Source organism: Daucus carota, chromosome 3 (assembly GCF_001625215.2).
Source record: "Daucus carota subsp. sativus chromosome 3, DH1 v3.0, whole genome shotgun sequence".
NCBI classification, from domain to species: domain Eukaryota; kingdom Viridiplantae; phylum Streptophyta; class Magnoliopsida; order Apiales; family Apiaceae; genus Daucus; species Daucus carota.
In genome coordinates, this window is record NC_030383.2 from 10,914,401 (window position 1) to 10,937,032 (window position 22,632).

At 35.3% G+C, this 22,632-nt stretch overlaps 6 protein-coding genes across 6 annotated transcripts; 2 read left to right on the forward strand and 4 right to left on the reverse strand.

Annotated features, from left to right (window-relative positions):
* The first annotated feature begins 83 nt into the window (after positions 1 to 83).
* Positions 84 to 2,987, forward strand: LOC108211354 (taxadiene 5-alpha hydroxylase). Its single transcript, XM_017382932.2, has 3 exons — positions 84 to 1,980; positions 2,090 to 2,277; positions 2,418 to 2,987. Exons 1-3 carry the CDS (start codon positions 1,020 to 1,022, stop codon positions 2,712 to 2,714), a joined length of 1,446 nt encoding a protein of 481 aa, XP_017238421.1. The 5' UTR covers positions 84 to 1,019; the 3' UTR covers positions 2,715 to 2,987.
* A 705-nt stretch (positions 2,988 to 3,692) lies between these two features.
* Positions 3,693 to 5,915, reverse strand: LOC108211355 (phosphatidylglycerophosphate phosphatase 1, chloroplastic/mitochondrial). Its single transcript, XM_017382933.2, has 5 exons — positions 5,193 to 5,915; positions 4,850 to 4,927; positions 4,573 to 4,646; positions 4,377 to 4,484; positions 3,693 to 4,113 (listed from the first exon to the last, which is right to left on the reverse strand). The coding sequence occupies exons 1-5, from the start codon at positions 5,806 to 5,808 to the stop codon at positions 3,997 to 3,999; spliced, it is 993 nt and encodes a 330-aa protein (XP_017238422.1). The 5' UTR covers positions 5,809 to 5,915; the 3' UTR covers positions 3,693 to 3,996.
* A 1,362-nt stretch (positions 5,916 to 7,277) lies between these two features.
* Positions 7,278 to 8,081, reverse strand: LOC108213699 (uncharacterized). The gene has a single exon (XM_017385492.2). The coding sequence runs from the start codon at positions 8,079 to 8,081 to the stop codon at positions 7,278 to 7,280; it is 804 nt and encodes a 267-aa protein (XP_017240981.2).
* Positions 8,082 to 9,247: 1,166 nt separating this feature from the next.
* On the forward strand, positions 9,248 to 10,240 carry LOC108213708 (AT-hook motif nuclear-localized protein 16). Its single transcript, XM_017385503.2, has one exon. The coding sequence runs from the start codon at positions 9,273 to 9,275 to the stop codon at positions 10,011 to 10,013; it is 741 nt and encodes a 246-aa protein (XP_017240992.1). The 5' UTR covers positions 9,248 to 9,272; the 3' UTR covers positions 10,014 to 10,240.
* An 875-nt stretch (positions 10,241 to 11,115) lies between these two features.
* LOC108213957 (non-specific lipid-transfer protein A) lies at positions 11,116 to 11,469 on the reverse strand. Its single transcript, XM_017385738.2, has one exon. The coding sequence runs from the start codon at positions 11,467 to 11,469 to the stop codon at positions 11,116 to 11,118; it is 354 nt and encodes a 117-aa protein (XP_017241227.2).
* A 1,273-nt stretch (positions 11,470 to 12,742) lies between these two features.
* On the reverse strand, positions 12,743 to 15,906 carry LOC108211633 (uncharacterized). The gene is made up of 5 exons (XM_017383282.2): positions 15,616 to 15,906; positions 14,552 to 14,751; positions 13,864 to 14,339; positions 13,680 to 13,753; positions 12,743 to 12,965 (listed from the first exon to the last, which is right to left on the reverse strand). Exons 1-4 carry the CDS (start codon positions 15,785 to 15,787, stop codon positions 13,714 to 13,716), a joined length of 888 nt encoding a protein of 295 aa, XP_017238771.1. The 5' UTR covers positions 15,788 to 15,906; the 3' UTR covers positions 12,743 to 12,965; positions 13,680 to 13,713.
* Positions 15,907 to 22,632: the final 6,726 nt, after the last annotated feature.

The window sequence follows — 22,632 nt, forward strand, 5'->3', positions numbered from 1 at the left end:
GGGAGCATTAAAGTCCGTGCCACGTTACCGTCCCCAATGTATACTACTCAGGGGCGGAGGGAGTAACTGATTATGCGTTAATCATAATCATATTATCCGACGAGAAGAGCCTAAGCACAAGAGAAAAGCTAAGTCACCTGATTCCTCTTGCTATATATTAATATACTCCCTAACAATATGCACAATGAAATTATTAATACTTTTGTCTTCTAAACCCCGCATGTGCACATATACTATTTAAACCCTCTGCCCATTTCAAAAGACTGCAGACAATAACCATTACTCCCGTGAAAGTTTCCAATATAAATGTTGTTTTCAGGTTCCATTTTCGTTGATCAAATGATGTCGAATTCATCAATATTGAAAATCAAGTTTGGATTTTGAACCCAAATATAAAAATTCATCGAAACAAATCAGTAGATACAACAATGAATATCAAGTTTGAAGTTGGCACCCAAATATATAAGTATAATTCATGGAAACAAATTAGTAGATCAAGTCATTGTTTTCATCTCCCTAAGAAAGTCACAGAGAAAATGGAATCTTTTCCACCTCCCATGACTGCTGAAAACAATGCAGTGCACAAATATACCAAGTGCAAACTGTGCGGCAGATGCAGATCTTGTGGGATCCTTTACATATAAAAATAGAGCCCGCTTTGACTAACCAGAAGCTTGTGCTTTTTTAATACTCCTTGTGCATTATGATAATCTAAGGTGCAGTGCAACAACAACATACCAGTTCATGTTGATGATTGCAAGCTTAGTTTCTTACCTAGTAACAACACGAAACAGTTGAGACTCCCTCAGCACATGCACTGCATATCACCGACCAACGCCACCAGGGACCGACCTTTGATTCGTTTCGCTAATTTTAATGTTTCCAGCCGACTAGATTATCAGATGACAGTGAATCTAGTGTTTATACATTAGGAGTTCTCCTCGTTTCTGCTATAAATATGTCACCAGTTACGATAACTGCTTATAACAACCTATTTCTAATCTCGACTTAGACAGATAATGGCAATGAGCATCAATGTCTCCCCTTCATTGGCCTTGTCTGTTCTGGGTCCGCTTTGCGCTCTCATCATGGTGTTGATTCATAGAGAGAGTATGAGGCGTAGAAGCAAGAAGAAGCTACCACCTGGTGAAATGGGACTTCCTTGGATTGGTGAAACAATTGAGTTTTATAAATCACAGCAGAAGAATCGGTTGTATGAGGAATTTGTCCAGCCTCGTGTGGCCAAACATGGGAAAATTTTCAAGACAAGATTGATGGGATCACCAACTGTGGTTGTCAATGGAGCTGAAGCTAATCGCTTCTTTATGTCTAATGAGTTTAAGCTAGTTATAAGCTCGTGGCCATCTTCATCCGTGCAACTCATGGGGAAAAACTCCATTATGGAGAAACAAGGGGAGGCGCACAGGCTCCTACGCGGGGTCATCTCAGCAACTCTTGGCCCAGCAGGGCTAGAGGGTATAGTGCCAGAAGTCTGCAAGTCAGTAAAGCTTCACCTGGAGAAGCACTGGCGTAACTCCGAAACAATCAGTCTCTACCGTAGCACCAAAGTGTTGACGTTTACTATTGTGTTCGAGTGCTTGTTAGGCATTGTGGTGGAGCCTGGAATGTTAGAGATGTTTGAAAGAGTTCTGGAAGGCGTTTTTGCCCCAGCAATCAGTTTCCCAGGCTCCAAGTTTTCAAGGGCGAAGAATGCACGAATGGAGATACAGAAGATGTTGGTTGATATCGTGAGAAGCAAAAGAGAGGAAATGGAAAGAAGGCCAGAAAGTGGGCAGGAAGAAGGAATGCTACTTTCACAGTTAGTGGCTGGACTAATAAAAGGTGAGATAAGTGAAGAAGAAGTTGTTGACAATGTGGTTTTGCTGGTATTTGCTGCTCATGATACCACGTCATTTGCAATTGCAACAACGTTCAAAATGTTGGCTCAACATCCAAATTGTTACTCTATTCTACTTCAAGGTACATATTCAGCTATATGGCACTTCGATTCATCTCTGTAGCTGTACTACTAGATCTCACACAATGCTAGCAATTTGACTACACTGTAACTCTCTTTATATCTTACCAGAACATGTAAATATTATGAGCAACAAAAGCCATGGTGAAACTTTGACACTGGATGACATGAAAAAGATGACGTATACCTGGCAAGTTGCACGCGAAAGCATGAGACTTTTCCCTCCAATTTTTGGCTCATTCCGAAAAGCAGTGTCTGATATTGAATATGAAGGATTTACAATTCCGCGAGGATGGAAGGTGCTATTTCTTGCTTCTCTTCTTACCTTCACCCACAGGAACATAATATTATAAATTTATAACTTTATTAGAGTATATACGATGTCAAATTAACAATACACAATAACTAACGAAAGCTCCATTCTCATCGTGCCACGCAGATTCTGTGGACTGCATATGGAACCCATTTTAATCAAGAGTACTTCCCGGAACCCATGGAATTTAATCCAAGTAGATTTGATGCGCCTATTCAGCCATATGCATACCTACCTTTTGGTGGAGGACCAAGGTTGTGTGCAGGTCATCAACTGGCAAAAATTAACATCCTGATATTTGTTCATTATGTTGTAATGCAATATGACTGGTCACTACTGAACCCCAATGAACCAGTTATTATGGATCCTCTTCCTATACCGTCACAAGGAATGCCAGTTAAAATATCTCCTAAGCTAAACTAAGTTCCACAAGAAGTAAATGTTGGCGCTCTAACAGGGTTATAAACTTTCAATCTCTACAAGTAACCACATGGCATACTGGACAGGGATGTATACCTCCCTTCAACTTTAGGTATTAGTAATCTTGGTAGAAGGAATCTAGTATGCAAACTTTTGTACTCTAACCTGTGTAACTTACCGGAGCAGATTAACAATGTTACATGTCGAATATTTCTAGTATTTAATATATTCTCCAGTATATAGAAAAATGCCATTCCTTTCAACAACTTGACCACACAATTTTTTTCCAATAAAATAGAAACCCCAAGCCCAATTATTCAGGCTTCAATGACAGTACTTAATCCCCGGAAAAAGGTTCTTCTAAAGGAAATATTGAAACCAATGGTTATAGCAAACTTGTAGACAGCTAATCTTGATTCTTTTTTAGCACCCTACTCGACCAATATCTACAAAGTATACAACAAAGAATATCGATAGTATGTATGACTGTATGTACGTACAAGGATACATACAAGTCAAATAAATGATTCAATCCACTAATAATATGTACAATGCTTCCACCTAAAAGAACTGCATTTTATTTGACTTGAAACAATTATCCAAAAAAAAACTTTAGTTATAGTAAGGGACTTCAGAATCTGTTCTCTGTTAGTTTGACAAACAAAGAGGTCCAAAGGTATTACTAAACACTTTGGCCTTCATAAAAAACGCAATCACATATCCAATACAGTACTACAATCCACAGGAATGGGTGGATGCCTTCGCCTCTGGAGCATCCTTTACTGTCATTTTGATCTGAACAACGTATGTCAATTGATCATATACTTCTTATTAGTTATCCTGTTTCCTTTTGCATGATAGAAGACATTCTTACCCAGTTGCTAGTGTTATAGTTCGGAACAAATTACCCTCCAGAAATAGGGGGTATTTTAACACATACCTGAGGCTGCTAATGCTTTCATTTTAATAGATGAACACGTATAACAATAAAAGATTATGAATATCACTTTATATATTTTAAAATACAGATACCAACTGTAGCGATTATCTTGGACTACTTATGTAACATTGAAGGTCATTCCTATCAAAGTACAGAAGCTCACTTCTCCTATTTTCTCTACTCTGCACATGTTCCTTTTCTAAATGGACCAAACACTACTTAATCCTGTTTACTGCTCCATATTATGAAAATGTATCATGACAACTAATATATATTGATTTAAAAAAGACACGACTGTTCATAGATACAAGAAATATTAATCTCACTCCTTGTCCACAAAATTTCTTACAGAGGTGAATGATCTATCACACATTCTGACGAATCTGGAAGTAGCCAATGACTGGTCGGATGGAACCCTTTCTTAGACCATCTTTTGACGAGGCTTACTTCCAATTTTCTTACCTGGAGATATTAGTAATATGAAATTAGAAACAATAAGAAGATCCACCAGAAAAGAGAACTAATCAACAAAAATAATGAAGGCGTTCCACATTTCAGCGAGATATTATCATATGTTACTACATTGAAGAATTGAAATGTAAGAATTTTTATATTTCTGTGACAAAATATAACTTTGTGCAGATACTTGCTACATAAATAATTCCTCGCTGACAATGTAAAGTTCCATTTTCCAGGAATAGATTAAAGAAGAAGATCGAACTGACCTGGTTAACTATTAAAGGCTCCTCATCGAGACTTAGTGGATTCGTTAAAATAGTTAGAAAACCATTCCGGTTGCCATATGCAATGTCTGTGAAGGGTCGATCACCCACCTGCAACATAAATTATGATTTTATTTACTCGATTCAAAATCATAGCAAATATATGATAAATTTATTGTCTTGACAGATTCTTATTAACCATTATTAGTCTTGAGGAGTCGCATCCAAAATGTTGTTCAATTTCTTCAGCTGATCCGGCTGGTTTCTTTATCTCTATATTTGGCAAAACAAGAACAAGATGTTAGACACCCAAAAGTAGCCAAAATCATCTGGTTAGGAAATCAAGTTTTCCGATGCCTTAAAATGACATCCAAGCCAAATTGTATCACTTAATTTATCCAATCAATCCACAAAACTACAGACACAATACACTAACTAATAAAGCTTCTAAACTTTAACTAAGAAAGAACACTCACGGTGCCTGATGACTTTAATTCCAATCTTGAACTCCAGGGCTCTTGCTATCCTACCATCACGATCATACTCTTGGAGTCCTGTTTTATCAGATGAAGACATTTGTAAAGTCACCGAAAAAACTAACAAGAAAATACAACTATTTACATGAATATATATAATCATGGAATCATGTTCCACTAAGAACAACAATTTCCCCTACAAACTATGCAAGCCATCTAAAAATGCACCAACACATTAGTACAAATGCCCATTCAGACATCCACAGTACTAAAAAAGTTATCCAAGTCACGACAGTTTGTTGGCAAAATTAGTTTGTATATACAAGTATAATAAGAAATTTACCAGCAGAATTGCTGAAGACTGCGATGTTGGTGCCAAAAACAGATTTGCATTCTTCAACAGAAATCCGAAGAGGCCTCCAAATAGTGAAAGAATAAGGAACAGTCAAAGTATTATCTTTATCAAAGACAACACCTTGAAACCCTTTTCTTTTCAATTCAACCCAATCAATGTACCTTATATCTGGCACAGCAATATGAGGCACTACTAAATGTCTATCCTTTGCAATAATTCCGAAAGCCCCTGAAATCCCTTCTAAGTTAACACTCTGCCCAACCACAGCTCTCAATTTCTCCCACCAACTGTTTGTTGAAATTACATTGCTTTCTGGGTCATCATTCTTTTGGGGTTTCTTAGAAAAGATTGGATTTTGATGACATGGGTCGTCATAATTATGGTTTTCTTGATGATCTTTGCTGCAAGTAGTGGTGATTGCAGCACAAGGGGAGATGAAATTGTGGTGTTTTCTTGATTTGAAATGGAGATTGAGGGGTTGAGAAGAGATGAATTTGGGGAGATGGGGAGGGAGATGAAGATGATATTTAGGAATTGGGATTGGATAATAGTAGCAGCAGATAGTTTTAGTTTGGTGTGAAGCAACCGAGGTGGCTGACTCCATTTCCAACCTTGTTGCTGTCTTTCTCTTTTTCTTGTCTTTAAAGTTTTGAGTTCAATCTCTTTGGGTGTTGTTTGAGTAAATAGTTCTCGTGTGCATTGGAGCTTTATAGTAGTGCGTCCGATCTTATTAAATCCATATTTTATAGGAGTACATGCTTTCTAAAACTATTGAGACATGTTTTTTGTGATCATGACATGTGACTTGTGATTATGGAAAAGCATAACACAAGATGCGCGTGTTACAAATTTTTCATTATATTTTAGTTAGTTTATCATTAATATTAATAATGTTAAAATAATTATTTTCAAATCTCGTAAATAACAAGGATCTTTGATGTACAAATATCTCCACCAATAAAAAATTATCTACTTCACTTGTTAATTTTTTTTCCTAAGAATTTAGATTTATATGTGTTCTGACACTTTTGGGATGAGTCAGAATTTAGTCGAAACTGGATGTCCCACGACAAAAGATAAAATCACCGCTTGAATTATCCAATGATTAATTTTGTAATTCTATTTTTAAATAACATCTTAGCTTTGTAGAAACATATATCAGGTTTGTAATCGTCTAAAAAAAAAATTGTAAAATACTATTTTATAATCTAAACGGATATATAAGTGTTATTATTCGGGATCATATTAAATTTGAATTCAAATTTTTAATTAAATTTGGATCATTTACAAACTAAATATTATACATATAGTAAATCATATTTTTGAACTGAATATAAATCGGAATAGCAATATCAATTTTTATCTGTCACCCCATAATCAGACATGTTCTTCTCTTAATAGTTGCTACAGTAGTATTAAAAGACTAAATGCATGTTTGGCCATGAGTATTTTTTGCCTCTATTTTTTTAATCCGTTTGTGTAAAAAGTTAGAAATATTTATAAAAAATTGAGAATTTCAGTTTAACCATTTATAAGTCTTATTTTATTTCATATTTTTACTCCACTTTAATTTAAACAGGAAACATTTTTTTTAAATTTATCCAAGCAGCTCTAAAAAATTTTTAAAACATTTTTACCATTCAAATTGGGCCATAGTAATCCGAACTCTACCTCTCTAGCTTATGGGCTAATGGTATACGGTTGGACTCGACCTCAAGCAGCCTTATGGCCCTTATGAACAATTGTTCTCACTTCTCGATTACATTTTACAATCTTAAAAAAAAACAACCATAATTAAATATTACATTTTCGCAGAGAATTCTAAGTTGTACGTATAAAAAAGTGGCAAACCCAACGCATCATCCAGATAAACACTGATCTGTCGAATCACACATTTTACTTCTATCCTTCGTCTCCAATCACATTATTTTCTATTCCATTACTTAACATTGACGAAGACTCATCCCAGCCGTTGATCGATCCTCCCAGGTTGCACGTCCAACAAAAACATGCATATTTTTCTGTCTGGATAAGAATTTGGCCAATAAGCATGTGAAATTTAATCATCGACTATCAAATTATATAATTGCAGAGACTGGCATGAGATTTTAAATCACCTGATAGATAATCAACGGTTGAATCGTGCCAATGATCTCTCATGGCTTGATTCAACTGTCGGACGAAACCTGAATTTTGATTCTCACAATTAACCAGCATTTCTGCCACCCTGTCAGTTTCCGAAGAATTTTTGCTTGAAAGCTCCTGCTGGAAACTACTACTTAGGTACTCAATCATGCCATTCGTAAGTGGCTGTGGTACGGTCCCATGACCGTCCCATAGCCAAATACGAGCCATGCCACGTCGTATCGCTGACACAATGGCATGGCTAAAATTCTTATGTTGCATGATTGAAGGATCCAGGTGGAGAACATACTCATTGTTGGCTCGTGACTCTACTGTGATATCGGTTGACATATTTTGATTGGCTAACCGGAGAGTCACATGATTGACATGTTTCTTGAAAAATCGACTTTGATGATGATAATGTACATAATCCCTCGGGTAGAGAAGGTTCTCAACGAATTTACTAGTTTCCAAGATGATACGTGTGGCTTTGTCGTCAGAGATGTAGAAGTGAGAAAAACGTTTGGCAGCAAATGAGTCAGCAGCGTCGTTGATAACTGTGATGCTAAAGCCTTTGGAAGCTTCGTAGTTTGCCCATACTGATATTGTTCCAATGAGGATTATGCAAGCGAATCGGAACAAGATATCGGAGTTAGATGTGATGGTAGCGGTGGAGATATCTGGCGGAGAAGAGGGGGAGGTTGGTAATAGGAGTGGTTCAGAGAGATAGGGCTTTTGGTGTTTGGTTTCCATGTGGAACTGAGGTGGAATAACAATAGGCAGCCGACAAGGGATTGTAATCGTAGTAGACTAGTATAGTACATTTACCATATGCATGTATTTTCAATGGCTTAGAAAAGAAAAGGACGAAGGTTATTTTCAAGTGGTTCTAGCTAGAGCTGGTCCACCACGTACAAAAACGATAAAACAAATTGGAATATCTCATTATGTGTACTCATTTTCATTCATTATGTGTAATGGGTAAATATATTGCATAAAAATAAATTAATATTTTTATTAATAAATTAAATTCATCTACTTGAAATAAAAAAACTCATTCCAACATTATTATCGCATAATTTCATATTTATGTACTTTTATAATTGTTAATTAAAAAATAAAAACTAAATACTTAATTTTCATCTAAACTTGTTCCCTTTAAGTGTACCAAATGACTGGTGCAGCAAGAGACATATACGTTTGAGCATCTTTCTATTTGGAAAGTTGGTTAGGATGGATAGGCAAGTGCAGAAGCACTGCTGTGGCGCTAATGGGTTCAGAATTAGCCCTATAAAAGGTTTGTCATGTTGGAACCGGCTGTCAATAGACCCGAGGAAGCATTGATTTTTGGCCTGTCTGGCTGTCAATGGACTATTGATCATTCTTCTAGGCTTGTGTACTGAAATTATGTATCAGACCGAGATTTAAGTGTTCTTCAGCCTATATATGGTCACTGATCATTTGGGTACGGATAGTGAAGCTAAGTACCATCACCCATACAATGCAGAAACATATATAAATTAACCCCTACAGTTGCATGGTCAACGTGCTAGCCTGAGCACAACTGATTAAATAAGCTAAGGAAAAAAGGAAAGTACACTAGCAGGCTTGAGCGGCGATGTATTGTATGGGAACCTTTTATTTCTGCTTGCAGAATGTATGGCTAGAACTATAATTTGCTTAGTTTTGGCAATTATTTGCAATGGCAACATTTGTTTGTTTGCTATATTTGTATTTGTTGGGAAAGACAATTGTCATGAAAGAAATGTTTGTTGAGTGTTAGGCAGATAGAATTATATTGTTCCAGGTAGAGAAAACAGTAGTAATAGAAAAGGAATTGATGTTACTTAACCATCACCTAATCCTACATAAAATTGTATTTACTGGTTCCCTACTTAACCAGAGTTACAAAGTGATGCTGTAAATTCGGGTTGCTGGGGAGAGATGGCCGGTACTGCAGATAATACCATAGTGTGCAAAGGTGCTATGAAGCACAATAACACAGAGCCTGACAAGGGCACAGACTGCAAGTCTGAAACTGAAGGTGAAGCCTTGAGGAGGCCTCGTGGCAGGCCTACTGGCTCTAAAAACAAGCCAAAACCGCCTATAATCCTCACCAGAGACAGTGCAAATGCACTCCGTGCACATGCTATGGAGGTGAGTCCTGGATGTGATGTGACCGAGAGCTTGAATACCTTTGCAAGGAAAAAACAACGTGGCATTTCCGTGCTCAGTGCCACAGGCTTTGTGACTGATGTAACACTACGCCAACCAGGCTCATCAGGTGCCATTCTAACCCTCCACGGACGGTTTGAAATTCTTTCGCTTCTGGGATCAATCTTACCACCACCAGCCCTGCCAGGGCTCACTATTTACTTAGCTGGGGCACAGGGGCAGGTGGTAGGTGGCGGTGTAGTTGGGGCACTTATTGCATCCGGTCCTGTGGTGATTATGGCTGCGACTTTCATGAATGCCACTTTCGACAGGTTGCCCTTGGAAGAGCATGAGGTAGCAGACAGTCATCAGCATTACCAGAATGGACGCCAGGCACAGCAACAGCAGCATCACCACATTGATATCTCTGAAATTTATGGAATGCCGCAGAATGTGCTGAGTAATGGTACTTCCTTGCCCCCAGAGATATATACATGGACACCAGGCCGTCAGACACTTTCCAAGACTTAAGCTGGTGCTATCTGTTGCTGAATGATATTTATTAATTAATTTTAAGTGGACTAAGATAAAAATACTGTCTTAATTTAGTAAAATTTCTGAATTTTAATTTCTTTTTTTGGCAATTTAAAGTTTCTTGTCTTGAAGTGATGAAATTAGCTTCTTCATATTAGGCAGTGATCTTCCTTTCTGGTTTATTCATGTTGCTGAATAGGGAGATTGATATTTAATCCAGTAAATGTTCGGTCTTGTATAAGTTTAAACCTTCAAGTACATTAGACTCTCTTCTCGTTAACAAATTATCTTATGGACTTTGTAAACAACATAATTTGAAATATTTCAACCTGCTAATATCTACAGACTGAATTATTTCAAATACGCATCTCTTTGTTCACATCGTCAAGATTAGAATAGGATGCTTACTTGTTAAATTTGGATCAGCTTTCTATATTGAGGTGTGAGAAGTCAATGTGAAACTGGAACGAATTGAAAGCTGGTGATTTGGTTTTTGCATAAGCACTTCACATTGTTGAATGATGAGGTCTGGATTTCAGTCATTGTATACGATGTCTATAACACTGTCAATTAACAGCAGAACATCTTGCAGATTGCCTGCAGTGATATATGTAACTGGAGTTTGACTACAAGGCGAAATTTTATGGTTTTAAACTTTTTGCAGAACAAATTCTTCATAATATTAGGGTTTTAATCTTACTTTCTTGGTCTGTTGATGTTTCTCAATAGGAAGATTGATATTTTACCCAATATGTTAAGTCCTGTATACATATTAAACCTTTTTTTTTTTTATTAAATATTCCTCTTCTTTAGCAAATTGTCTGGTAAACATTGTAATTGACACCATCGAAACACAAGTGAATAGGGATTTCTTTATTCATTTGATCTTCATGTCGAGTACAAGAAGTACACATACATAATCAAACTACACTACATACACAGCCTCGATCCCCTCGGTCTGCTTCTCCTAGCTTAATAACCGCGCTTTAGCTTTAGTTTACGCTGCACAAACAATCAAAGAATGGACATGGTTACACACGGTTTAATATTCACAGAAACCACAGTCCCCTCAACTTTGAAATCAAAACAAAGCATAAACTTACGTATCACAGTTGTAGTTAGGATTAGTAGGGATGTTGATTCCAAGTCCGCAGATTTTAGGGATAGCAGCAACAGAGGAAAGCTGGACACCAGGGACTGCAGAAGAAGATTGCTTAAGACATTGGCACAATGTTTTCCTGTCTTGCGGTGTTTGAGCCATTGAATACACTTGTTTGACTGCACTGCAGCATTCATTAGTTGGCTGAGACATTGCACCTGTCGCGAATGGGGCACACTGTGTCACGGATGGACCCAAGTCTGCGCAGCTGAGGGCCTCCCCTTGTTCCGCCATGAGATTGACCACAAGGGCCAACACCACCATGGAGCAGGCAATTCTTAAATATGTCGCCATTTTTTAAGTATATATATTCTATGCTTTTCTGCTCTTTATAATGTTGAGGATGAATTTGCAACTAGACCTCGCAAGTATTTATAGGCAGGTCCAGGTAATTATTTATTTTAATAAAATCGCGGAAGACAGAATCATTTCAAATACGCCTCTCTTGTTCAGACGGTGAAGATCAGAATAGGATGGTTACCGGTTAGGCGTTGATCAGGTTTCTATATTGAGGTAAGAGTAGTCAATGTGAGACGCGAAAGAATTAAAAGCTGGTGATGTGGTTTTTGGTTGAGCATCTGGTGTTAGGATAAGCAATTGACATTGTTGAATGCTGAGGTCTGGAGTTTCAGTTGTTGTATACTATGTCTACAACACTGCCAATTTACAGCAGAATATCTTGCAGTTTTCAGGAAGGATCTGGAGTTATGCATATGTAACTGATATAAAAATATTCTTTATATGTAAATGTGGGGAAATTTTGATAGTATCATTTAAGGTGTTAAAAGAAATTTTCACTTAAGTTTATGAGGATCATATTATCATATTTTCTCAGCAGATGTATGAAATTGTTATCCTGGATTCCTGGTCCTGAAGGCCCTGAAGGCAGACCTTTAATTTACATGTTCGTTAAGGATTTTAGAGGGAGAAAGGATCAAATTTCTTTATGCACAAATTTTCTACTACTCATCTTTCCTTTCATATAAAAACGAGTGCAATGTATAATTTCCAAATGGAATCGTTGGAAGAGTTTCCGTAGGTCCTTAAAATTTAAGGATCAATTGGTGTTTCCCGATCTATCACTTTTTTCATGGATAAAACTCCAAATATCATTGTCGGAAAAGATTGGCTCAAACATCACTTACCAATTTAAAACGTTAGATCATACAACGTTCATCAATCTTTCTCTTCTTAATGTCTGTTCATTTAGTGTTTTGAAGCCCGAAGAGTTACGCTAAAACGCCATATCATGTTACATTTTATAGGGATTTTCAGACCTAAACGCAATACGATATAACTTCTTCCCGAAATCAAAACGTTAGATCATATTTTGGACCATTTCTCCCAACTATGCTAATTTAACATTTCTAATATTTTAAACATTACTCCTGAATAACACCTGCACTCTATTGTAATTCTGCATGTCCCGAGTGTCGGATTATCTTAGAATTGTTGAACGTTACATAATAAATTTTATTTGCATGTTACAGGATGGTCCGACACAATATGTTTATTAAGTTCCTGCAATTATTGACAATATTATAGTTTAGCTTGTTTAGGATGATCCTTTAAACGATAAAGTGTAACTAACATCACAAGGATCATTCAATCATATCAAGAATTCCTCATAACAAGAGATCACAGCACTTTCATGGTATTTCTGCCATGGTATAAGGTTTGTTAGTTATGTGCAATCCTACAGCAAATAACACGCTACACAAATATGGCAACATTTCTAAAGTCTAGCACCAATTTGTGAATGATGTTCCCAGTAAGTATGTACTGCCAACCTGAAAATGCAGAAAGATGAACAAGTTAAACATTAAACAAGAAAATGTAAAAATTCATCGATAACCTTCTTCCCCTTTCCAGGACCAAAATCACGGACTATTTTCCTTACCATCCACTCTCCATCTACTTCAAAACCTAATGCTTTATTACAATAGGTAACCTCCCAAATACACACTGAGCTTCTAGATATATAGAGTATATCATTAAGGATTTAAAGGCCAATGCAGAAAACTTCTATATACTTCACCTCTAAAGCTACAGCTTTAGTAAACTTAAAAGTTAAATTAATTTGGGCTTTGTTAGCATAGTGAACTTAATGGAACCTCCCCCTATAATTTTCTTATGATTTATGACATGGACAACAACATACTCAAAAATCCATATTTATTTTCTTGCATTTCTTTATGCAGCCCGTGTCATGGTGTATCGCATTCACGCCTAAATACATGCTTTTGATACTATTATATACTATATCAAATTTTACAAGGTCATTGTGTAAAATGTTTTTAATAAAAATCGTATATTAGAAAATAAATATTGGAAAACTTTTTAAAAAAATACTTATGATAGGTTTTTTATTTAGTCTACAGTTTCATTGGCCAGATCCATAACAATATTAAGTATTCTACATAATATTACTCCTACCACCTACAGACCCTTTTGATAGAATTTATCTCAAACATCTGTAATTTATTAGGAAGAACACTTCTCACCTGAGGGTAAATTTATTTGAACCAGAGAAAGTCTCTATTTGATCTCCACTGCTGACTGCTTCATAGCTCTAATCCTGCGAATACAGATATCCATTACATAGTGTTAAAATTTAAGGGACACAAGTATAATTAATCTCACAAATATTAAGTAGATACAGTAAACTATTTGTGGGTTCAACAGCACCTCTTTCTAATTTGAGAAACGCCCTCTAGTATTTCCCCGGCTTGCTGTAACTTCAGATTTATTGACGTTCCTTCACCTTCCAATATTATGTTAGAAAATCTTAAAAATGTATCCAGTTCTTCTTCTATATTATTAAGCTGCTGATCCAAGTGCTCCAAAAAATTCTCATAAGAGGATATTTCTCTCAAGCTACTACCCGAAGTAGTTTCACTCTGACGGTTCATAATCAAAGTTCCTTCTGGATCTTTTGTATCACTAGTAGAGGATTGTTCTGCTTGACAATCTGGGTGAACTTGAGATAGCGACTCATTACGAAGCTCTAGGAAATTCATATCTAATCCTTCACTTTCAACAGTATCTACTATAATTTCCTCCTTAGGAGGGACAATATGAATGTCATGCGATGAAACCTCTTTCCCAACATTAACATCTGCAGTGACAGCATTAACTAGCTGATTTTCCTTCAGTGAAATTGCCTGAAATTAAAATTAATTATCTTAAAAACTTATAAGGACTACAAATCTACAATTGTTGTTTAAGTCTTTTTCATATGTGGAAGCCAGCATATGAGGACTCCTATGTTCTGAACATGTATAATTGATGATCCAAATCTTGGCAACTATATTCACTTTCATAACTGGAGGTAGTACCGTAGTACACTTTAGAAGAACACTATAATATTACTTACTTCATTTAACTTTGCAGAAAGCTCATCAAGCAAATCAATACGTCTCTTTGAATTTTCCAAGGCTTGCATAACCTTCTTTTTCCTAACAAGTAGATCTCTCGCGTCATTTTCCCTTCCGCTTCGAATGCAGGTTAATGCCTGCCTTTGAAGCATCTCTGCTGCTTCAGACAGTCGGATAAGCCTCGATCTTGCCCTATTAGCTGAAAGGCCAATTAATTCTTAGAGTTCTGTGTGATCTATTATTGGTGATCAAACTTTATCATGTAAAATTATGTCTATCTACTACATGTCTCATGTCGGTAACAAGTTATGTAAGAAGAATCAAGCATCAACAACCTATTTAGAGGAGATATCCTTAAGACAAGCATAAAGCAGAAGCTGGGTTCAGAAGAAAATAAGAGGGAATTAGAAACCTAAAAAGACCATTCTATATCATAAACGTACTCATACTAACCACATACACACTCAACATTTCATACACCCGGAAAATATATTAGACAACAATGGCCCTCACTCTATATTAACAGTAAGTCAGTAACCCCCTCAACTGCCCCATATTCTAACAACAATCCATCACATTAGGCAAATAAATGAATCATACAGAAAGCCAGAAACATATATGTCAATAATAATTGATCTTTCTCCGAAAAGAGAATACAGTTAGTAGGAATAACAACACTTTAAGTAAGGATTCAAGGCTAACACCCTCCGGCCTTCCAGCCCTTCCCCCTCCACCGTCACAAGGTCATAGGTTTAATGCCTACTCCGTCTCCCCATATACTTAGATAGTCCAATTGAACCAAAAACATGTCTTGACACATCTCCTAAACTATCATCTTTTCAACATTTGTTAAGTACTTGTCATAGTCAAAATGAAACTCGCAACTGTTAAGTACAATGTACATTACTCCTACTCTAAAAACTAACCTAAACATATTGTGAATTTAATTTACAGTTTTACTCACACATTTACCTCCAAATTGCATTAAATTAAATACCAAAACACAACGCAACATAAAAAAGACAGCAAGAATTGTAAGATAGCATAAATAAGGAACATAAACCTTTAGCTCTAGCAGTATCTGCCTCAAAGTGAAGCTTGTCCAGTTGGGTCCTGACTTGCTGTCCATTTTCATTACAAGAAGAAGCCAAACAACACACTCCCACTGCTCTTCTGCAGCTTATAAGTGGACCAGAATAAGAGCTATACATACAACTCCAATAATTTAGTATCATCTCAGTATATATGTTTCAGCAGAGAGAGCCCCTGATTATTGATCGGAAACCCGTTTTTGGGTGGTGCGATTTCATAGAATTGCAACTGGGCAGCTGGGCTTGTCAAAAATATAGGCCCATAGGCCATTGAGATTCCTTGAGACTTCTTTTGGAACAAGGGAATTTGTTTTTACTATTTAACAAGCCCACTTTGAATCGGGTGGTGGGCATGTTATGTAAATTATATTTGAAAAATATGCTTTCAGATATTATTTTATAACTAGTATTTAAGCCCGCGCTGCTGGGCCTTTAAAATTTATAAATTTTTCATAAAAATAAATTATAATCTTACATTTGGGTGATAATTTTGATAAAATTAAAATAATTATTTTCTATATATGTAATTTGTCTTTGTTCTTTTAGTCAATTTTCATAAAGTTTTCCCGGCTATACCGAGCGGTGATCCCTCGCATTTTAATATTTTGTGATGGAGTACGTGTATTTCTGTAAATTAGTTGATGACCTTCTTTTCAGCTCTTGTACACTGTAGTGTTTTGGGTTAACAAACACTCGCGTTGCTGGGTAGTTGGACAAATGCGGCATACCTGAAAACAGAGGGAAATTTAATAAGAGTTGTATAAGCAGCTTAGTCGAAAACAGTGACACCAGAGCAAACAATACCTTCATATCTCCCAACTTTTGCGAATGATATTATAACATACAGATTATTGGAATCATAGTTGGCAAACTGCTTTTCAACATTTTGTCCAAACTGATCAAAGAAGGTAACAGGCACAGTGGAGCTGTGTATGAAAAAATTTAAAAGTTAATTCTAAAATGACACAAAAACAATGAATTTGTCAGTAAAAGGATGTAAAGGTGCCACCTTCCATTCGATATTTGAAACTTGAACAAAGTTTTTTCTTCCTCATCCTTTGTGATTTTTATTAGTTCTTGCACATTTTTCACCTTCCCGACCATGTCTATAAATAATAAAGAAATTGATTTAATTACTGAGTAAGCTTTCGGTATTTTTTTAGTTATGTGTAGCATATCAATGTCATACCAATGAGAAAACGATTGTCGTCCGCAAGCTTCTCAATTTCATCATAGTGAAATAAGTCAAAAGCGTACTTCTCTATCTGCAGTCCAACTTTTTCGCACTTCTTAAACTGTGTGTGCGGAGTGAAAAATATATGTTTTTTGTTGCGGACAGCTCTGTATTTCTCATCTCCCAAATAATCTTTTACTTTAAAATTGGACATAACATAAACCTCTCCTTCTTTTATCTCCTTCAACAGGTTATCGCAATATTTTGAATTCGCAAAGGCATGTATCCTAGCATTCTATATTAACAGAACATGTTATCCACCAAAAAAAAATGCATTGATTTACATATACTGTAATTAAAATAAACGAATGGTTTGAGGAGCATACCGAATCATCTATTAGTACCATATTAATTCCCCAAAACTCCTGTTTCTCTCTGCCAACCACTTTCCAGAATGATTGCAGCCTGAATCGGCAGTTCCAGTCATAAGTTGTTGTGTCCACAGAGTTGATAGGGTTGTAGGGGTTTAAATCAGACATATTAAGTTGCAAAGTGGAGTTAATAACTTTCAATGCAAACAGGTTTACAGGTGCAGAGGCATTCAATATATAGAACTGATAGTGAGGAGTGAAGTTATACTTACAGTCGGTGCAGACAGTACTGAGTTTATACTCACAGTCGTTTTTGTTGGGTTTGAGATTGTCTCCAAATAAAGAGTAGTTCGATTGTGTAAGTTCAGATTTACTATTGCTATCTTCAATTAGGCGAAGCAGTAAAGAAGTTGTAGATTTTTGGGATTCGTGTATGGACTAAAAAACCGACAGCAGATGTTTTTTAACGGCCGAGATGGGTATGTAATATGGTAGCTTCAAGTACACTATAGGTGATTGTCAACACTCAACAGCTGTAATGTTAGATATTGGAATTATTTAATAAATTCTACAGTATTACTTTACTTTAGACGTATATTATGCTTTGGTAATCGAGAATCATACCTATTTGGATGAACTGCAGATTTATGAACTAACCGGAGATCGGATATCAATTGGTGTGAATTTTGGAAAATATGAAATATTAACGTATTATTTAAAATATGGTTATTATTATATTTGTTATGTAATTACTAATATATTTACAATATACTTCTTCTCAACGGTAGTTTATATTTACAGGTACGTAGTAGGTATATTCTAATAAAATATCATTTTTTCTTCTAATAAGAATTATATATAAGCATTATTGGCGGATTAATTTATAAAATCGGGTAATTTTATAATACTACGACTATCCTGCTTAAAAATCTAAAGTGAAATCTAATAAGTAAAAACCCAAAAAAAAATTGCTTGTCAATTAAATGCAAAATAGTGCTTTGCGGATTTAAATTATTTACTCGTTCAAGTATATTAATTATAACACGATCATTACTTGGAATTTATTTAAACATCTACACATAAATAATATATACCCTAAGTGAATTAAAAAAAATCCATTTATTTTTAAACTTTGTAAAACATGTACTTGATTTATTTATGGTAAATCATGTTCTGATAAATGCTCAGAGTTTTATTTGAATTTTAGCAAATGGTATTGAAGATTCCTCTCACAAAAGATTTATCGGTATATTAGGAATATCGTAAAATAAATCATATTTTCCATTTTTATTTCATATATCTGCTTCAGTAAGTAAAAAGCGAAATGATGTCGATTTCTCAATCTAATTCAATATTCGATTGTTTCATTCAGTAACCATTAATACATGTGTTTTTTATGTAATTAGTTTATTATTATAGCTATAAATAAAATATCTATTTAAATCAATTTTTTAAATTTTTACTTGATTTTGTTTATATTAAGCTAATTCTGAGCAACTATTCGTAGATTTAAATTAATATCTTAAAGTAAAGCTCGAAAACTTTCCTAACATGCACGACTCTCATGATCGGAGGAGTATTAAAACAATCAAATGTTTAAGTCACAATAATGACATTGATGAACTTAAATAAAGCAACTGATCCATGTATTTCATTACTTAGACACTATTTACAAAAAATTATTATTGATGACGTGATATTTATATGGAACCGATTTAATATTATACACTTAACTAATATATATGGCATTGAAAGTTGAATATTTGTTTTAAAAAGATATAAATGGAATTTGCTTCTGTTATGCTTAATCCATTATGGCCAGATTATGCATCATTTCAACAAAATTGTATTATGAATGCGTCGGATTACTGATAACACCATTATTTCGCAGGCTGTCAGCCTGTTTTTATAATGGAGTCATTGTAATTAAACTTAACATAAGAAATTTATTATGAGTATATCTATTTATTTATATTATATAATAAAATAAATTAATATATAAATTTACACCAATGACTCAGGTTCAACCAAAAACATTTTCTTTCTTTGAAATGTTCCACATTTTAAGTCAACCGGATAATGTGGTTCTAAAATAATTTCGTTTATGATATTCCATACAACAATGCATTTTTTAGGTAGCTATTTTGCAATTTAGTCGTTCAAAAGAAGAAAAATGCAAGAGCACTTATATACAGGAACAAATTTGACTCTTAATTTCCCAAAAAACATTAAGCGTAACTCACACAAAATTGAATATGTCTAATTATATTGTAATAAAATGGTAATTAATTTAAACAGTTGTTCAAACATCAAGTTGAGGACTTTAAATTGGTAAGGTAACGGGCTTCGACCACATACTATTACTTCACAGTGGCTGAGGGAGAACTCAATCGACGCAGTTAAAAACCTAAACTCAACAAACAGGAAGAAGGTACGGATTATACATTACGAAACGAATGTGTGGTATGCATGCTTTAAATTGCTAATTTTCATTCTTTCTCAATTAACAGGATGTCTGAAAAGAGCAAGAAAGGTAATTTCTAACTACATTCATTTTGTGTTTATGTGTGGCTTCTATACATTAATGATCTTGTCATTATTTATTTTGTGCTATCAGCATCCATGCCTTTGACAAAATCAAGGGCTGGGCAGTCGTTCATTTGCCGTGTAGTTGAAGGGAAAAATCAGAATGGTGTTTTGGTATTGGATCTTCCTTTTTTTATTTTAACATAGCATGCAAAATTTAGTCCTAAAATGATTGTGCATAACCTTATGTGTACTTGATTGTCAGAAAATACCCTCTGCATTTGCTCCCTATTTTGGTCGCCTGAACTTGAATGTTATTGGCCTACATTTAGCTTTCAAAAAGACTTGGAATGCTCGTTACGTTAGTTCCTCTGAAACTATTGAAGGCATAGAGGGTTTACTGAAATACTATGATGTAAATCCTTGCTTTACCTTTTTATTGGAGTACATAGGTGGTACTCATTTCAATGTTGAGCTTTTTAGTGAGTATGGTGTGGAGGTTGATTACTCACAGAAGGTGAGTGACCGCGTTCCTATGGAACCTGTTTTCCACCGAAGTGATTTGGAGCAAGAAAAAATAATGGCAACTTATTCATATAGTGTGGCTTCAACATTTGACCCATGGCTTGAGTTTGTCATCACTGACAAACCTGTTGAGAGGAAAGGCTGGACAGAGGTATATTCACCATACTTCAATTAGACAGTACACATTATTATTGTTGCTGTCCTTCATACTAAATTGTTCTTTCAGGTTTGGAAGAGGGAGGAAGCAGTGGAACTTGGCTTGGATCCAGATATGGCATGGATGCAGTTGGGCTTTGAAAAGACTGTGTGGCAGATAAATTTGAAATGGACAGCGAATAAATTGTTCTTTGACAGGGAATGGGAGAATCTGGCAAAAGCTTGTAAATTGTCCAATGGAGACACATGCTTTGCCATCAGTACTTTTTCTAATCAGAGGTTCGACCTAGCTGTTTACCACGAAAAAAAAGGCAATGAATATTTACCAAAAAGGTAATCTTTGCTCTAATAATTTGGTATGCAATTTTTGAAATAGATTGCAATGCTGGTCCACATAATGTAGAGAAATTAGGGTCGCATTTACATATTCAACTATTTGCATTCTTTAATAGGTTCTGTCGAGGGAAAAGGTTCTCTTAAATGGTTGAAAATCTTGAATTGGATGAATCTTCTGACTGGAGAATTGGTAATTTTTCCAATTCATGTGCATTTCGTCTTTTGATCATAGAGTACGCATTTTTAGGATTTGTAACATATTTGTTTTTATGTCTTAGGAATTTCCTCATGTTTTTGGTGCTAAGTTTGGTTCTGATTTAAAAGACCGTGGGACAATTTATATGCCGGATGGAATTGTGTATAGTTGTTATTTATCTAAGACAGCAAAATTAGTGTTTGGTTTGAAAGATTTGCTGAAAAAATATGATGTGAAGGCGGACAGTACTATGTTCTTTGAATACATTGGCGACTCCACCTTCTATGCTTCTATCTATGACTCGCTTGGTTTAGAGAGATTTAGAGATTTGCCGTCAAGGCTAAGTTTACAGTCTGTTTTAAACTACATGGCAGTGGACATATATGTTATATCTGATACTGATGAGGGAGAAGGTATGAACAAAATCAATAGCTTCACAATTTTTGTTTTTTTTAAAACCCAAAAAAAAGTAATTGTTAACGTTGTTTGCAGAAGAAGGCGAAGTTGGAGTCTTATATTGTGCTGGCAACAGTTCAGGATGCCATGGGACCTCAGGTATTTCGTATATTCAGAGTAAAATCTGTAAAAGATGATTGTGTGAACTGTTTGCAAGTTAATATGTAAATTTATGTTGCAGACCCAAGGATGCAAACAGATAGAGACCCTGAAATTCATGAAATACAGTACACTTTCACAGTGGAGCTATTGAGATCACATGTGGATCAGAATTACCACGGAGTGGTTAGTGACAACTACTTAATTTAGCTTACAAAATTTGTCCGTATACAGTTAATTAACTCTCCTCTTTTATGTAGTTTCTACCTAGGGAAATGTCTGCAATCTATAAGAAATGGAAGAAAATGACAATTGTCAAACTGGTCATGAAGTCCAAAGTTTATAGACTCGCAATTTTAAGGAGGCAAAAGACATGTCGTCTGGGCGTCGGATGGAATGAATTTGTCTCATCAAACAACCTGGAAGAAGGACATAAATTACGCTTCTCTTACATTGGGGATGAAACCTTTGAAGTCTGTATAACCGCCTAGTGGAATTTTAAAAACAATGGCTATTTCACAGTCTTTATGTATTAGGAGGGTTTAAGAATTAAGTACTTAACAATGTTTTGAAAATTAAGCTTCATATTGGATGTCTTTTGGTAATGGGATGTCTTCAATTGTATAAATGGTTTAATTCACTTGGTTTATATCTCGTTTATGCTTGGAATTCATGCCAGTTTATCTTGAGATTGAGTCAAAACCATTTCATTAACTGTCATCACAAAGTAATAGAACTGGAGGCCAATAGTATTTGATTGCAGATTCAGTAGGAAACAATTAGAGTTAATAGGTTGCAATTTGATGATTGGGTGGTATACAAACAATTATTAGGCTTTTTCTTATTACAGTTGTCTGCAACTAAAGATTGCAGAAAACTGTGATGCACATTAGACATATTTCGTCGTAATACTGCCAGGTGGATGATCCGAAATGTGCATTCTAACACTAACTTCAGAAACTCAACAATAAAAATTGCTTAAACATCAAATTCAAAACCTCAAATATAAAGTCACTACATAATATGTTGGATTAGTATCCAAACATTTAATAACAGATTACAAACAGCAGTCACGGATGTTTACCAAAACAATTTCATCTGTATATAATTGTGCATATCCAAAGACACATAAACAGAAGCATCAGAAGTA

Coding starts and splice junctions, on each gene's coding strand:
- LOC108211354 (XM_017382932.2), top strand. CDS start 1,020: ATGGCAATGAGCATCAATGTCTCCCCTTCATTGGCCTTGTCTGTTCTG. Junction 1,981..2,089: donor TTACTCTATTCTACTTCAAG/GTACATATTCAG, acceptor ATATCTTACCAG/AACATGTAAATATTATGAGC. Junction 2,278..2,417: donor CAATTCCGCGAGGATGGAAG/GTGCTATTTCTT, acceptor CGTGCCACGCAG/ATTCTGTGGACTGCATATGG.
- LOC108213708 (XM_017385503.2), top strand. CDS start 9,273: ATGGCCGGTACTGCAGATAATACCATAGTGTGCAAAGGTGCTATGAAG.
- LOC108211633 (XM_017383282.2), bottom strand. CDS start 15,787: ATGATACTAAATTATTGGAGTTGTATGTATAGCTCTTATTCTGGTCCA. Junction 14,752..15,615: donor AGATACTGCTAGAGCTAAAG/GTTTATGTTCCT, acceptor TTGGCCTTTCAG/CTAATAGGGCAAGATCGAGG. Junction 13,754..13,863: donor GTTTCTCAAATTAGAAAGAG/GTGCTGTTGAAC, acceptor CTGTATTCGCAG/GATTAGAGCTATGAAGCAGT.
- LOC108213699 (XM_017385492.2), bottom strand. CDS start 8,081: ATGGAAACCAAACACCAAAAGCCCTATCTCTCTGAACCACTCCTATTA.
- LOC108211355 (XM_017382933.2), bottom strand. CDS start 5,808: ATGGAGTCAGCCACCTCGGTTGCTTCACACCAAACTAAAACTATCTGC. Junction 4,485..4,572: donor ACTCCTCAAGACTAATAATG/GTTAATAAGAAT, acceptor TTTATGTTGCAG/GTGGGTGATCGACCCTTCAC. Junction 4,114..4,376: donor AGCCTTTAATAGTTAACCAG/GTCAGTTCGATC, acceptor TAATATCTCCAG/GTAAGAAAATTGGAAGTAAG.
- LOC108213957 (XM_017385738.2), bottom strand. CDS start 11,469: ATGGCGACATATTTAAGAATTGCCTGCTCCATGGTGGTGTTGGCCCTT.